Raw genomic sequence first — 15413 nt, forward strand, 5'->3', positions numbered from 1 at the left:
TTTTGTCTTTCTGTAACATGATAAAACTGAACGGGCTGCCTCCTCTCTATTAGAGTAATAAATTTTGTTTAGATGAGAAAATATTATTTAAATGAAAAATTTTATCATTATCTGCTTACTGAAAATCCCAAAGGCCAAAGAAATACTGTGAGTTTTATTTTTGCAAGGTCTCTAAGAGAGAAAACGTGTGAGAACACAACTCAGTTGTCTTTAGTGTAATGATTAAGTAAGTGCAGTGAATTTTATACAAATTAATAAATTTGAGCATAATGTCTCTCTAGAGAATTGTAGTATCATTTGTAGAGAAACAATCTCAAAGGCAGCAAGTTACCGAAAGCCGTAACAGTAAAAACACAAATATTGAAGTGAAGCAAGCACGGTAGAAGTAAAATATCTGATAACGGTTTACAAGATTCAATAAAAGGCAACTAAAAACAACAAAAAAGAGACCCAAAACATTATTACTTTTTTCTCCTGTAAGTCTTTTTTTGTCAATTTTAGACAATTCTACGAGGTATAAAAGTAAAACTACTGTTCAACGAACACATGATACTGCACTTACCAACTGGACTGGTACCAGCTCCATTTGGCACTGTGAGGTCAGTTGTCCCCAGCATTCCACCTAACAATTGAAAAGTCAGATGATTAAACTAAATAATTTTCATTAAAATTAAACTTCATATTTCAAAACTTTGTGCATTAAAAAAAGAACCACAACATCACTAAAAGTTTCTTAAAAAAAAAAAGGCATAAAGTGTAAAAAGCACAAAAAGAACGTAAAGACAGGGAGCATAATAGTGCTGAAACCCTACCTGCACTGCCAGTGCTCGGTGGTCTCTGCGGGGCCCCAGGCGATACGTTCCGATGCAGCGTGGTCTGAGGTGGGGAGAGCATGGTCGTGTCCGTTAACGATGAACTGGCAGCCAGTGATGGGGATACAAGGGAACTTCCTGGGTTACTGTAGGTTAAAGTGTTGGGATTGGACACTGGCACTGTAACCGACATGGAGAAGTTCTGTGCAGGCAAGCCAGGCTGGAGGAAAGGAGGCAAAAACACACATAAGACAGCAGTATTAGCATTAATCATATTTAGAGAAATAATACATTACAAAAATACATTTTGCCAAGATTTACTCAGATAAAAATAAGAGTTAATTATGTTAGTTTTGAAACTCTATTTCACTAGGTATACAATTATAAAATATCCATTTGTTGTATAGCCTGGTGTTGTGAAATACTATACTTTATAAGCATACAATTTCAGAAAAATTACTTGTAAACTTCTAAAATACTGAGACAGTTTGCACACAAAAAACTGAAAATGTTCATATTAATTTGCTAACTCAGAAATACAAATTTATCAGTTAATTCAGATTACAAACTAAACATGTTTACATATCAATTTCACCATTGCATCTTCAAAACATAAGCATAAACATGCACATTATAAAACAAACAGTTATAAGACAAAAAAGGAAAAGTTAGTAACAGCATTTTCTTTTAATAATCTTGTCAGACTAAAATATAACTACTATTCTCTAAAATCTTTTCTTTTTCTACAGTCTAGAAGAGAAAACATCTTTAGAAATTCATTAGCTTCAGTAACTTGAATTTAACCATTTCAATTGTCATTATTTTGAGCTTTATTTACACAACGTCCCAGTCAGATAACCACTACATTTTTCTTTTCTGCAAATTTCATTTTTTTTTTAATTATAATTTTTACACCATTATTGAAAAGGTCGCTATTTTTCTGAAATATATATATTTGTTACTGAATCAAAAGCTTAGATGCCTGCCCATCTATGGTACTCATTTGGCTATGACTAACTTCTTTGGCCTTTGTCTCATTCCTATCCTTTGACAGTGGTGAGCTCTGAAACAAAAGGAACTATTTTTTTTTCACAACACTCAGTTACTGAAAACAAAACCATGATAGGCACAATTTAAGGTTAAAAATTTGGTAGAGTTCATTAACAAAATTAACAAGTGTCCATATTAAAGTAATCCTAATAATAATTATTGATTTTTTTGGCATACACATAAGCAAAAGTAGTGTGGTACAGTGACAAAATTAACAAATCATTTACAGTATCTAAGCAATTGCACGTTGTATTGATATTTATCTTCACAGAAAAACTACTTCAAGAAACTGTTCACCATCTACAAATGTAATAGTCATTTTTAAACAACATGCTGTCAAGTAACTTGAACTAAACTTGAAATATCAGAAGTATGCTTAAAACAATGTCTAGAATCTAGCAGTTGGGACATTTCTTGATAGATTTCTCACTATACAACTCTCAGATGACAGTTTTCCCCATGCCCTGCCTTACAATAAAGTCTGCCTTCCCATCTATGGTACTCATTTGGTTATGACTGACTTCTTCATGCTCTGTCTCATTCCTATCCTTTGACAGTAGTGAGACTACCAGAGCAAAAGAAACATCTTACACAATACCCCGAAGTACTGGAAACAGATCTGCAACAGGTACAATTTAAACTATAAAAATGAAACTATAGAACTAAAACAAAATAATGCTCCATTCTTATTTGCAGTAATTTCCACATAGCAAATTTAGGGTGTCCATAGAGACAACAGAAAAGTGAGAGAAAGAATTTAGATGCATCATACTGAGAGATGAAGCCTGAAGATGACTTGACATAGAAATGTTGGATATCAGAAGCTTTAAAACAAAGTAGGAACAAAAGATACTGGTTTCATTCAAGTATAAAGAACTTGCTGAAAGAACTGATGCTCGGTGTCAGGATTGTCAGTTGGCTGGTAATTCCCTGGAGAAGGTCCTACTGCTCTGAACAGTAGAGCTATTTCCAATATCAAGGAGTCATTTGGGGGCATGCTGTCCAATTACTTCAGGGTTTATGCAGATTAACCTATCCCAGTCCATTTTTTTCTAATTACTACAAGATTGATGATCTTAAAAAAAGAAAAAGAAAGCAAGCAGATGTGCCCTCCCATTTTTATTCCAAAATACCTTCCCTGCATTATTCAGTACTACTTAGTTTTTGTAGATGAAAATTAATCTCATCAAGCACACCTGGGGGGGGGGGGAGCAAAATTTAAACTCCTATTATCCCAAACTTCCTGGGTTCTAGAACCCAATAGTTCTCTTCCAAGAGTCCTTCTCCACCAAACCTTCTTCCTTTTGCCTCAGACACCAATCCACTCCTCAGCATAACAGATACCACTGATTTGATGACAAACTTACTCCAATTCTATTTTCCCTTTTGCAACATTTTGTAAAATCTTGATCAGACAGACAAGTAGTTACAAGATGTACACAAACTATCACTTCAAAATACAAGCTAAATCCTAAGATAGAATCTATCCCTACAAAAATATTTTAGGCAGGATCAGGCAATGAGGCTACAATGCTGAAATTCAGAAGTATTACATGAGGTGCGAAGAATCTTTGAGCACAAAGGAGAAGCTGGAGAAGCTAGAGATACAACTTTTTTCTTATTCTTTAAGATAAAAAGTATTTTAACAAAATCAAGTATGCATCTTATCTTTTTTTCCCATAAAATCAAGTATGCATCTTATCTTTTTTTCCATAAAAATATGTATTGCCTTCTTAAACCATTACACTCTCTTATCTTTACTGTGGTATACAGTGATAAGCAAACACTGTGAAAATTCTCATGCACATAATTAAAGCACAAACCATACTTTAGTACTCACTGCGATTTTATGATTCCGCATCATATTATCAAACTCTTCATTAATTTTTTTATATTTTTCTTCTGTATGTGGTGTGAGCACATATGAAGTGTCAGGGTCCGGGCTGTCGCACCCTCTGTGTTCCTTCTTGTTCAGAGCCTAAATAATGAAGTTAATAAAAAGGATCAACAAATAAAAAGTAGAGATAAAATAGAAGTACTTACAGGGCCTCGCTTGAAAATAAAATCACTATCTTCATTTAGTTTGCTGAATCTGTCCTCCGATAGTGGACTGTGCTCAAAGTAATCGTCAGCATCAGGGCTCTCACAACCATTAAGGCCTTTCTTTCTTAAGGTCTGAAATACAATTGGAAAATTCACATACAAATCATCCTAACTTGCCAAGATGTTTTGTATACTATCGAATCATTTAGAGCCACTGAATCTACATGAAACTTTCACAGACAGAACTCACTTTTCAATAGACAAGCTTAGTTTTTCAAAACAGCTGCCAAGTGCACCAACAGAAATAGTTGATTCAGAGGCACAGCCTCTCCCAGGTGCCACCTCACTGGTAACTTTAATCCATAACCATTTCAACCCTTCAGAATTCCATTCAAAATCGTTTTTTAGACACCGGTTGATGGAATTAAGTTGCCTGACAAACAAAGAATATTCAAACCTATAGCAAAGGAGTTAATGCCACTGCTAGTAATAGAAAGACATCTCTCTGTTTACTGGATCTTTATTAATAAAAATGATATTAGTATCCCAATCTTTATATCCTAAAGAGCATATAGATAAATTTTGAGAAACAGTGGCTACAGTTTCCAAGGGCATTTAACAATTGCTATATATTAATACGTATAATGCTTGGTCTCACAAGTTTACAAAGGCAGGATTTTCCTGCACTTCCATTATTGTAGGTAATAACAAGAATTGCATAAACCTATAAAAAGAAATGACATAATCTCTCTCTAAAATGACTTGGTTTGCCAAATATAAACTATTTCGGAGTTTTTTTTATTTTACTTGAAGTAACTGCTTTGTTGGGACACTTCCTGTTTTCTGATGAAGCGCACACATCAACATCCCAGAAAAAAAGTTGTCTACATCTCGGCATTACAAATTAGTTACTGAAACAAAGAAAGTAAATCTGGAGGTCTCATGACTCAATACACTGAATGATATATTTGTACTCCTTGGTGTCTTTCTTTTTCACCATCTTACACATTTAGAAATCTCACTTTGCAAGTTTTCATTTAGAATAAAACAAAATTTGGAAATGCCACCTATAGAAAAATCTTAAGTGTTTAAAGAAATGTTTCAAAAAGATAGCAATAAAATTATTAAAAAGGTAAATGTTAGCTTCATATCAGACAGCAATGGAACCTAGAAAGGCAGTGGGGGGGGGGGGGGGAGGAAGGTCATGGGGGCTTTTTTCCTGCTGACAAGCTATCTATATTCTATCCATTTTAAAAAACCCTTACAGATTTGAAATCCACAAGCTGATATTCTGGGAAGCATAAAGAAACCACACTCTCAAACTCTCTTGTACAAGCTTGCAAGTGTATGGTTCCATAACACACTGAAATTCTGATAAGTAAATAAATAAGGTCAATAAATCTAAGTCTTAATTTAGACTATGAATATATTCATCAGCTTTGATTTCCCTTAAGTGCTATGTTCTGACTTCTAGTCTAACAAAAAGTACACAAAACCTTACTTACTTTTAACATATATACGCAAAATACTGCCTATTTTTACTTCAGTTTTCAAGCAGCACTCTACATTTCAATTATGCAGGCTGAAATTCTTGAATATCACAGGTCACCAGAAGCTATAATTCCCTCTCGAGTTACTTGGCTTGCTCTGCGTATGCCTCACGCTCCCTGGAACCCCCACAAAAACGCAAGCCCTGGGTCAGCATATGGGGAGAGCAGGTGGAGCCCCCTCCAGCACCTGTCGCAGCGGCGACCGCCCCGGCGAGCCAATCAGCTGGGCACCGGGATGGACTTGGCCATACAAGGGCCTGCTGCTCGGGCTCTGAAGGTCGCGGGCTGCTCTCCCTCCCGGCCCTTCTTCGCGAGTCCGGGCTGCCAGGCTTCTCCGCTTTGCTATCGGTGGGGAAAACGTTAACGCTGTGTAATCTGGATTACACTTAAACCCCGCGCGCTGCGGCACGCTGGAAAGAGAGTCAAAATAACGGTGCGTCTCTATGCGGTGTTCGGCATCAGCAGGCGTACGCGGTGCCCAAGACAACTTTAGGAGCTCTGATTATATATTATAAAAAAAGATCTTGCAAGAAGCATACAGCAGATACACAGAAGGCCTTCTGTCTAGACCCCACATTCTTCGTTTAAAATGTCAGAGCAATTTTAAGTGTTGCAACGTGGGAGCTTCATTAGCATCTCCTTCAATATTCCAAAAATCAACTGAAAACTTGCAAGTGTAATCCTGCCAAAATCACTGATCTGTCTGAATATTATCGTCCAAGTTTTAATATAAGCAATAGATTCACAGTTAAATATAAAAACGCATCCTTCCTCTGGGCAATCAGTTATTTTTATTCCGATAACAATGGGGTTAACTCTGCCTTGACTCCTGAGGAAGGAAAATGCCTCAGTATCTCCCGCTTAAGATTCTGGAAAGCTTCACTCCAGATGGGGTTCCTGTCATTGTGGAAGGACTTAAGCCACGGTTCACTGCTACAGATAGTAAGTCTGGGTTTGATAGCCAAAGCTCTGTCTCCTTATCACTAAAACACGAACTGTCACTTGGAGGACCTGACCATAAAAAGACTGCCTACTTTATCACTGCCCAGGAGCATAATAGTAAACCACTGCCGTGCCGTGGCTCGCAGGAACAAGTGGAATGCTGTAATCTGTTGACAAGGCCAGGCGAAGCCTATGAGAGCCAGGCCAGCCTCGGTTTTCTCACAGCCTACAAAGTCAGTCACGATAACGGGCTGCTGCTCAGTGAAAAAACAAGGAAGGCCGGGACTACTGGGAATCAGGCTGCGGGCAGGCAGGAAAGCCAAATTCCATAAACAGGCGCCAACTCCACCCTTGATAGTCTCTACAGCTAAAACTTGTTATTTCTTCAATGAACGTAAATAACTCTGGCTCCTTAATTTTTTTCCAAGATATTATCATGAAGAGTGAAACTTTAGGAACTCTGAAGATAATGTAAATTAAGGCGGGGGAGGGAAGGAACTAGAGACACTAATAATATTTCTGTAGCACAAAGACATATTTCTGTACAGTTGCATGCAAGCTTGCTTAGAGTAAAAGATGAGAGAACAGTTTTTGCAGTTGAGGCTAATTTTTTTAAACTATCATAAGAGGGAAAAAGAAGTTGTAATTTCAAGGTTTGTGACTAGATGCTTAATGCTCTTACCTTCTGATGTTAAGTCCTATAATCCAGATCATTTAAGGGAATGCACAGAGTTAATCTGTATTACTTTCCACCACCTTTAAATACTTGTCCAAAATTACTGAAATTTGTTCCAGGACTTGCTTGCCAATGCATTATATTGGGCCTTTAGTAACAGTTTTGAGATTAGACTGGATTAACTAACTGATGAGAGAAAAATATTCATTTGTATCAAAAAAATAATGCATTGCAAGCGTTTAAGAGGAACCAAGGCAGGTAAGAAGTCTTTTCAAAAAGGATCAAACAAACAAAACAACGTAATTGTGCTGGGAAAAAAAAAAAAAAAAAAGTCATTACACAAATGTTCCAGAGTTGCGATAATCACAGAATGGCCCCAAAGTGCTAAACTAGTTTTGTTTCACTGTGTAAAACTGAAATATGCAAGTACTATAACTCTTAGTTTTATATTGATCATCTGGAATGGCAGAGCTTAGAAAACATTGCATGAGAATGATTGGACTAGCCATGAAAGGCTGTACAAAAGCCTCAATATTTTCCTTCACTTCTCTCCACATTTTATTGTATGCAAAGTACTTCTACGTTGCACCATATTTCATTAGTTTAGCTTAGTTATTCCTCTGAAAGAAGCACATAAGGAATAGAACCACTGCTTACTATGTATATCAAACTAATGAGGAACGTTTCTTGCTAAATGTAAAGAAAATCAGTTTCTTTATACAAATTAATCCAAATTTCACTGAAACTTGTACTTTTCAATATCCATGTTATCAAGGTACAAAAGAGCTATTTATGATGTGATCCATGAGGAAGAAAAGATGCCACGCAGCCATCCGAGTGTAATTATCTCAGCCTAAGTTTCCCTCCACAAAATCTGGCAGAGAAACATGGAATCCAGCAGCTTTGAGCCCATCGAATCTCTGCAGCCTGATATGGGATCGTGACCTTTCCAAAGTCCCGTTCTCCCAGCCCTGCTGCATGCAAGTTCTGTCACACAAGCTTGCACTGGCTCATTACACCGGTCATCAGCATTACTGGAAAACAGAAACTGCGGACTAATAGCACAGATTACTGGTACCAGGAAAGGAGTTAACTGACAACGGTCCCTACCATCTCCATGAAATAGCTAGTGGAGAGACATATAAATTATGTAATATTACAGAAACTAGGATTTCTCATCACTCATGTCTGTACCTGAGTCTAAAATGACATCTTTCTGATATTGAAGCAAAACAAAACAAAAAACCTCACACACCACAATCAGCGTGTCTTGTGCACCAATTCAGTAAGTGTGGTTAAAAGACCAAGACTTCTGATACTAGTGATCTGGGCTTATGACCAGCTTTGCTGGCAAAACCATATAGAATTTGGTTGTATTATTTGCCAAGCCAGGAAATATTTTTTCTGCCTTAAAAGGCAAAAGGAGGAGTCCCTCATATGTTAGAAGGGCTATGAAGTGCAGAAACATGCCAGCCCATTCAAAACTAAGTTTCACTGTTGGGTTTCTTGTAGTCTCGTAATATTACATAAAAAGGAAATGGCTGCTGTTATCAGTGCTACTATGCATCATGTTAACAGTTCTATTTTTGCACTTACTATTGAAGCTGGCCAAACAGGATTTTTGTTGGTGTTCCATCCCAAATCATGAGGAAAAACATTTCCAAAACTTAACAAAGATTGAAAAATGATTCCCTTTAAAAAACACTTAACTTCTCAGATAAAAATAGTGGCTAGTTCTGTTTCTGCTGCTTCAGTCAGAGCATGGAAAACATGAAGAAGCGTAAAACAGGAGTAACCACTTTCTAAATGATTACAAATCTCTAGGAGTAAGTATTCCTTAAGTCTGAAGTAATGGAAGAAGCTCCACTAGTATTTCCAAATATCACTGTTCCTCTAGTAAACACATACACCATGGTTATCACAACAATAACCAAATAAACAGCTTCCTGATGCTCTGGAGACAGCTTCCATGCAAGAGTGGACAGGGAAAATACAGTACTGCCACTTGTACCACATTCCAAAGGCTCCTCAGCCACACACACGATCATCAAGCACTTGCACAGCTTCTGTGCTGGAAGGACAGGGCTGAGCACTACTCCATGTCATCTGTGACAGGAATGCCAACAAGATCACTGAGGCAAAAAGATCATGAAGTTGCAACCTTACACCAAAAAAACCGCAAAAGCCAGGGTGCTAGGCTAGGAAAAAAAAGATTCAGTAATGTCTTTCATGTTAACATTCAGGAACAAAGAAAAGTAAGTCCTGAAATAGGCAACCAAGGATAACCGAGAGCTATTTAGCCATACTATGGTTTGAGATCAGTCTGAGTCTTACTCCAGCTATGCAGAAAACCATGGAGATTTATGCCTTAAAGCTCCTTCCCTATACTGTTTAGAAACACACCCCAAACAAATCAAATCAAGGAGAGAAATGCGTAGTTTATATCAATCATGCATATTTACTTGGTGACGTGGGTCTACTCCTACTAGAGGGCTAGGTCAGGCTTGCAGCTCGTGCAACACCTTAGGGGAACACCAGCAACAATGTTTGCCGTTTCACGCACAAGAATCCTCCTTCCCCCACGTGCACTGCTGCTTACACACCAAAGGCATCAAAGCATCAGGTGTGAGGAACTGCTCAAACATCTCTGTGGGTGCAGTCTGACAGACTAATTGACAGTAATAGTTTACTGCCACAGAAATTACACAATCCCAGCTTCTACCCTTAAGCCAGCTCTGGTGCTTTCTTGATCCTGCACTAAGCCATCCTCCCCAACTAAAAGGACAGAGTTTTCCCTCGCCATTCTTTATTTCTTTTACTTTTGTTGGATTTGTTTTCAGTTACTGTAGCAGCGATAAACCGTTTTACCAGTGGATGGGCTGAGCACCGGAGATACAAAGTACGCAAAGGGAATGGCTTGTCCTCTCCGGCTGCAGTAAACCATTACATTGTCTCAGCCCAACCCAGACTCATATCCTACATAAAAACAAACACATGAAAACAACAAACCCTCCACCTTTTTTCTGAGGTATTTATACAGGAAAACAAAGACAAATACAGCAGTCACAGCACAAGACTCCTACCGGTTTTCATTAGGTGACAGAAAACAAAAGGGGGGAGGGCAGGGGAAGGAAATGAAGACATACTCCCTTCAATGCAGTTCAGCTCCCTTCCTGCAGGGGAGGGAGGCTTCAGCTGGCAAGAGGAACAACATGCATCACTACAAACTTTGCATGTAGTGTGAACTATGCTGAGAACATGACAATTGCTTATTATTTTGCTTTCTGTTACATACTATTGCCAATGAGTTGAACATAAAACCAGGCTGCACTTTTTCACAATTTCACATCCATCACCTTGAAGGATACTACTGTTCACCACCCCTTACATAACAGGACAGATGATTATATGCACCATTCAAGCATCTGAGTCACTGAAAGCTATTTATAGTTTTTAAACTTCCTGCTGGTCAGTTTGGCTTTAGAGGTATCATCATTTTTGTTTTTCCCCCTCCCCCCAAAATAACATGGTTTTCGCAAACTCAGAGCTTGACCTTGCTCTACTGAATACATGAATTTTGCAGCTGTCTAAAATAAAAGTATGAGTTAATCTTCAGCACAGCATATGCAAAAGTGAACAGTCAGAAAAACATAACTCTACTCAGTAACATAGTGTTTTTGTGTATGAAGCTCATCAACATTATTTCATTATCCTTTAACATCTTTTCTTTATCCGTAGTAAAGTGTACTGGATTATTTTATGCAATGTTTACAGATTTTTCTAAATTTTCCTCAGGGTCTATTAACATTCACAACTTCAGCTACTGAACCATCTGCAAATTTCATCATGAAGCTGTTTGCCTTTCCTTTGAGGTAAAAGGCTACTTAAGATCAGCTCTAATACCATTCCTTTCAGCACCCCCAGACACTTTTTCAATTGTATTTTGCTATGCTGTCAGTTAGAATTTCACATTCTAATTATAGCCACAAATACCCCCAAACTGACAGCACAGCAAAGCTATATGGCGGAGTGGAACCCAGCTTTTGAAATTTCTGGGGAACGCATAAAGGGTCAAACTAGATCACAACAGACATTTCCAGAAGCTAAGCTACTTGGAGAGCTTAACTTCTTAAAGAGCAATGCCCACTGATCTTTTCAGTTGGCTCGCCAACCAAAATAATGTACACTAAGCAAAACCTGAACATTCGACATATTCTACTTTTAGCTTACTTAAAATGCTATTTTCCATACTTTAGCTTGTCCTCAATTAGTAGCAGTATTATATCAATAAAAATATTTTAGAGGTAAATAATTGACTTTATACCCCCCCCCCCAAAAAAAAAAAAAAAAAAAAAAAAAAAATCCAGACATCAAAAATTTTGAGGGTAGTATTTAACATAAAGTTCACTACCATGACTATATTCCTTGGCCAAATATTACACTATGTTAGAAAAAAGTTATTTTTAGGATTAGTTACTTATTCCAGGGTTTTAGAAACCAAGAAATTAGAAGCCTGCAAAGTAACAGGCCATAAAATACTAGAAAAAGCCCTCCAGGCAATACTGTGCAGTGTTCCATTTTAGACAAAAGTATTCATCATTTACAGATTCACAATGTTCATGACTTGAAATTTTATCGGTGTCCTTGTTATATACCACTCTAAGAAAAGACAGGGTCTCATTTCAAGTGTTGGAGCACTTCCAGTATCTGGCAAATTTTAACATGTATCCTTAGCTTGCCAAACATGAAAGCTAGCTGTCAAATTCCTCCAAGATATGATAAAGATGGCACTCAGGATTCAAACTCTCATACATACAGAAGAACACGTACAAAAGGTTCTAGGCAGGATTTGATATGGAGTTAGGTTAAGCTTTGTACGATGTTCCAACTTGAAGCATCTTTGCTTCTCTTTATTCTAAATGGAAGATCACAAACAATTACTAAAGAATGCAGATTTTACACAATGTAAAATCCACTCTTCCCCTTTTTGCCCCCAGAATATTACAAAATGCTTTGAACTAGGATGAACAGGAAGGGAAGCGCCATACTCTGACTTGAACTTTTGAGAAACACCTTGGTAAACTGTGCACTTTACAATGCACTTTCTGACCCATAGTAGAAACTGGATTGCTCGCTCCTAAATGCACTTCTTGAGGTCAAGGCTTAAAATGGTTAGTAATCTCCTAGTAACGATAACACTGTTTCCACAGTGGAAAGCCAGTCAAGCTCTCAAATGTATTTGTCTTCCTTTCACTTTCTGTTCAAACTAGTAATCATTAAATCATATAAAGTTCAGCAGGTTTTCATTTTACCTGCTCTAGAGAAAGTATCATCAATTAGATTTTCCCCACTAAAGAGAACTAAACTGCCAGTCTCAGTCAGTCTTTCCAGTCTTTTTGTTAAAAATAAAAGAAAAAGACTTCTAAAGTAGATTATGTTCATCTCCAGGAAGCAGAAACTAATCCACAGCATACAAATGAAACACATGTTATAGTCCTTCCAATGAATGCAGTCTGCAACAAACTAAGAACAAGCTACGTAAAGTTCTGTCTGTAGGAACAAAGTGCCTAGGTGACAGCCACTTCCTTACTCAAGCAACAACATATATATGTACATATATGTTCCCCCCTAATACATACTTTTCCACATACCTGTGATGGTTAAAATTTAAAATCAGCAATAGCAGCAACATACTGAATGCTTCCTTTCAACAGTACATTGCAGATAAGCCATATGGAACATGAAAGGTTTCCAAGTGTAACAACCCAGCTACATAAAGAATTTCTAAAAGATTATGAAGTGTGTTAACAAATATACTATCTTCTACACTGCTTGGAACTCAGAATTTGCTTAAAAAAATATTATTTTCCAAATTCTGATCACAATTCAATGATATTAAAAAAAAGAGAGAAAAACAAAAAGGAGGAGAGGGTTCTTATGGTCTACGTGCCTATGCAATAACGTCAAAATGCTACTTCAAGCATTTCCTGCCCTGAATTTCTCCATATGGCTGTAAATCTAGAAAGGATACCAGATAAGCTATTTCAAAGTTTTGGTATTCAATGTATCTTAGTATTATCAAAACAATAATTACAACCATAAACAGCAACCATTCCCAACAAAAACCATTAGTAGATTCTAAGGATTGACACTATTACTAAAATCTCATTCATACTTAAGATGTTGGGAACTGGCTACAATAATATCATATTAAGCTTCAATTACCTTTATTATAAGTATGAAAATGACATTTTATTTGGCCTAAAAATGTGACCAACTAGATAATAAAAACATAAGTAGGTATATACGAGTGTGCACTCTGAACAGGTGTGTGTCTACAAGCATTATCTATTCCAATTCATAAAATTAATGCCAAAATAAGCAAGTGAATACAATAACGGAAAGAAGCTAGTTGAAAGTTCCAACTGAAATAAATATATAGAATAAGAAGAAATAAATTTCTCTAAAAATGGAGTAGCATGCAGATATAGCTCTGTTTTCAGAAAATGAATTAATCAGAATACAGGACTTTAAGACACATGAATAAGTATTTCACAACTCATGTTTGGAACACTGAACTTTTCAATTATGTGTCAAAGCAATACTGTTAATGTTTTTCCTTGCATAACATTCACTTAGGGTGAATTATTCAAATCCCAAAGCAGCTCTCCTTGAAAACTGTCCTTACCTAACCTGAAAAGGAGCCGAGAATCAGAGGTGAGACCTGGTGAAGCACAAGGAAGAAGACTGTGTAAAAACCAGGGACACCAGACTCTTGAGTAATCTCTGTTCTGTATCATGTGTACTTCATGTTAGTAGTGAAGAAAGATTGGTTATAACATATTTGATTTTTTTTTTCTTTTAAACAAGTCACCACACTGAAAACCTTGGACTGTAAATTAATGAAAAAAGAGAATGGTTTTAAATATCATCAATTCGTTATAGTTAAAAGCTTTTAGCATGACAATGTACAAAAGTTCTAATCTGAAAAATAATAATCTTAATTCATGATATTCCCAATAAATTTAATAAAATCATTCAGCTCCAAATGGACATAACCAGCAAATACAGTTCCAGTAAAACATCATTAAATGTTAGTATCCATATTGTTGCCAATTAACTAACTTAATTGATAGTCTATTCCATGCTATAAGTTAAATATATGTAAGCTTCCACATTAAGTATTATATCATTTTCATAATGACATTAACAAAATGTCATAATTATCACTGGAAAGGAAGGTTAATCACAAAAAAGCCCATTACCTAATATATGTGTGTTGATTTACAAGCATTATGATGAACAAAGATGACACCACTTAATAAAGGCCTATTAGAAGATTCACAGGTCTGCATCATAAGAGCTACCACCATAAATACCTCAGGAGACAGAGCATTTACTGAGAAAAAAAGGTGAAAGGACCGAGTTCTCTGTTTAGTTCAGTGTTGAGAAGGTTACAGCCCAGAGAGACCACACTACAATCCAGCAGAACAGTAGCAACGCACAAACCACAACCTCTATCACACAACCAAAACATCTCATCACACCTGAGAGTCAGTTATGTGATCGGGAGGTTTTATGAAGAGCTAAATCAATAACTCTTGGAGGCTAGAGACTCCCCCAGCCCTCTTCCATAGAAACACCATCAGTTTAAGGACCAACACTAGATTATTCAAAAGCAAAGCATTAGAAACCTGTTCATCAGAAACACAGCATGTAGACAAAACAAGACAACAAGACAGACAAACAATGAAAAATTGAGGATTTAGACAGTTCTTTTGGATATCTTTTCTGAGCACTAAGGTGCAGCAGAAAACTAAAAATAAAGCATCCTATAGAAGACACACTCCCTCCTCTTTGATAGTCTGTGCTAAAACAGCAGCAACCAAGTTGGCACTTCTGCTGTCCCTTCAACAAGCTGGTTAGTCATTAGCAGGTAGGCAGGATTGACAGCAGAAGACACTATCAAACATTCACACCTCACACCTATGAGCTCAAAAGTCAAACTGTTATACAGTTCACTGCTGAAATCAAGTATCTGTAGAAAGAACAGCCGTCTACCTTACTGTGGTCCCAAGAGCTACACTGTTTGGGGATCTACTCTTTGCGTGCACAGCTCATCCAAAGTCACTCTATTGACTAAGAGATGTCATAGTCCCCATTCTGAAAATGGCAGAGTACAAACAAGCACTCCCTAACTGTCAACAGTGAATTTCCAAAGACTGAATTTTGGAGCAACACAAAGAAGGGAGGACTGCAGAATCCATGAGACCAGCACAGCTTGAAGAACTTGTTAATACAAGTAAATAATTATGTCTTTGTATGATTGCCTGCATGAAC

General features: G+C 37.1%; 1 protein-coding gene across 12 annotated transcripts in view; it reads right to left on the minus strand.

The window, feature by feature from the left end:
- MEF2A (myocyte enhancer factor 2A) overlaps window positions 1–15413 on the minus strand; it is a 110705-nt gene that overhangs the window by 25663 nt on the left and 69629 nt on the right. For 6 of the 12 annotated variants that reach the window (XM_062583368.1, XM_062583370.1, XM_062583373.1 and 3 more), the window contains exons 4-6: window positions 3691–3840; window positions 813–1032; window positions 563–622 (exon numbers count right to left, since the gene is read on the minus strand). In XM_062583368.1, the coding sequence (XP_062439352.1) occupies window positions 563–622; window positions 813–1032; window positions 3691–3840 (430 nt within the window). Of the gene's footprint in view, window positions 1–562; window positions 623–812; window positions 1033–3690; window positions 3841–3905; window positions 4038–5410; window positions 5516–15413 lie in introns of those variants that run through there. The other 6 variants (XM_062583375.1, XM_062583371.1, XM_062583376.1 and 3 more) reach the window with 4 other exon arrangements.

Source organism: Rhea pennata, chromosome 10 (assembly GCF_028389875.1).
Source record: "Rhea pennata isolate bPtePen1 chromosome 10, bPtePen1.pri, whole genome shotgun sequence".
In the NCBI taxonomy this organism is placed as follows: domain Eukaryota; kingdom Metazoa; phylum Chordata; class Aves; order Rheiformes; family Rheidae; genus Rhea; species Rhea pennata.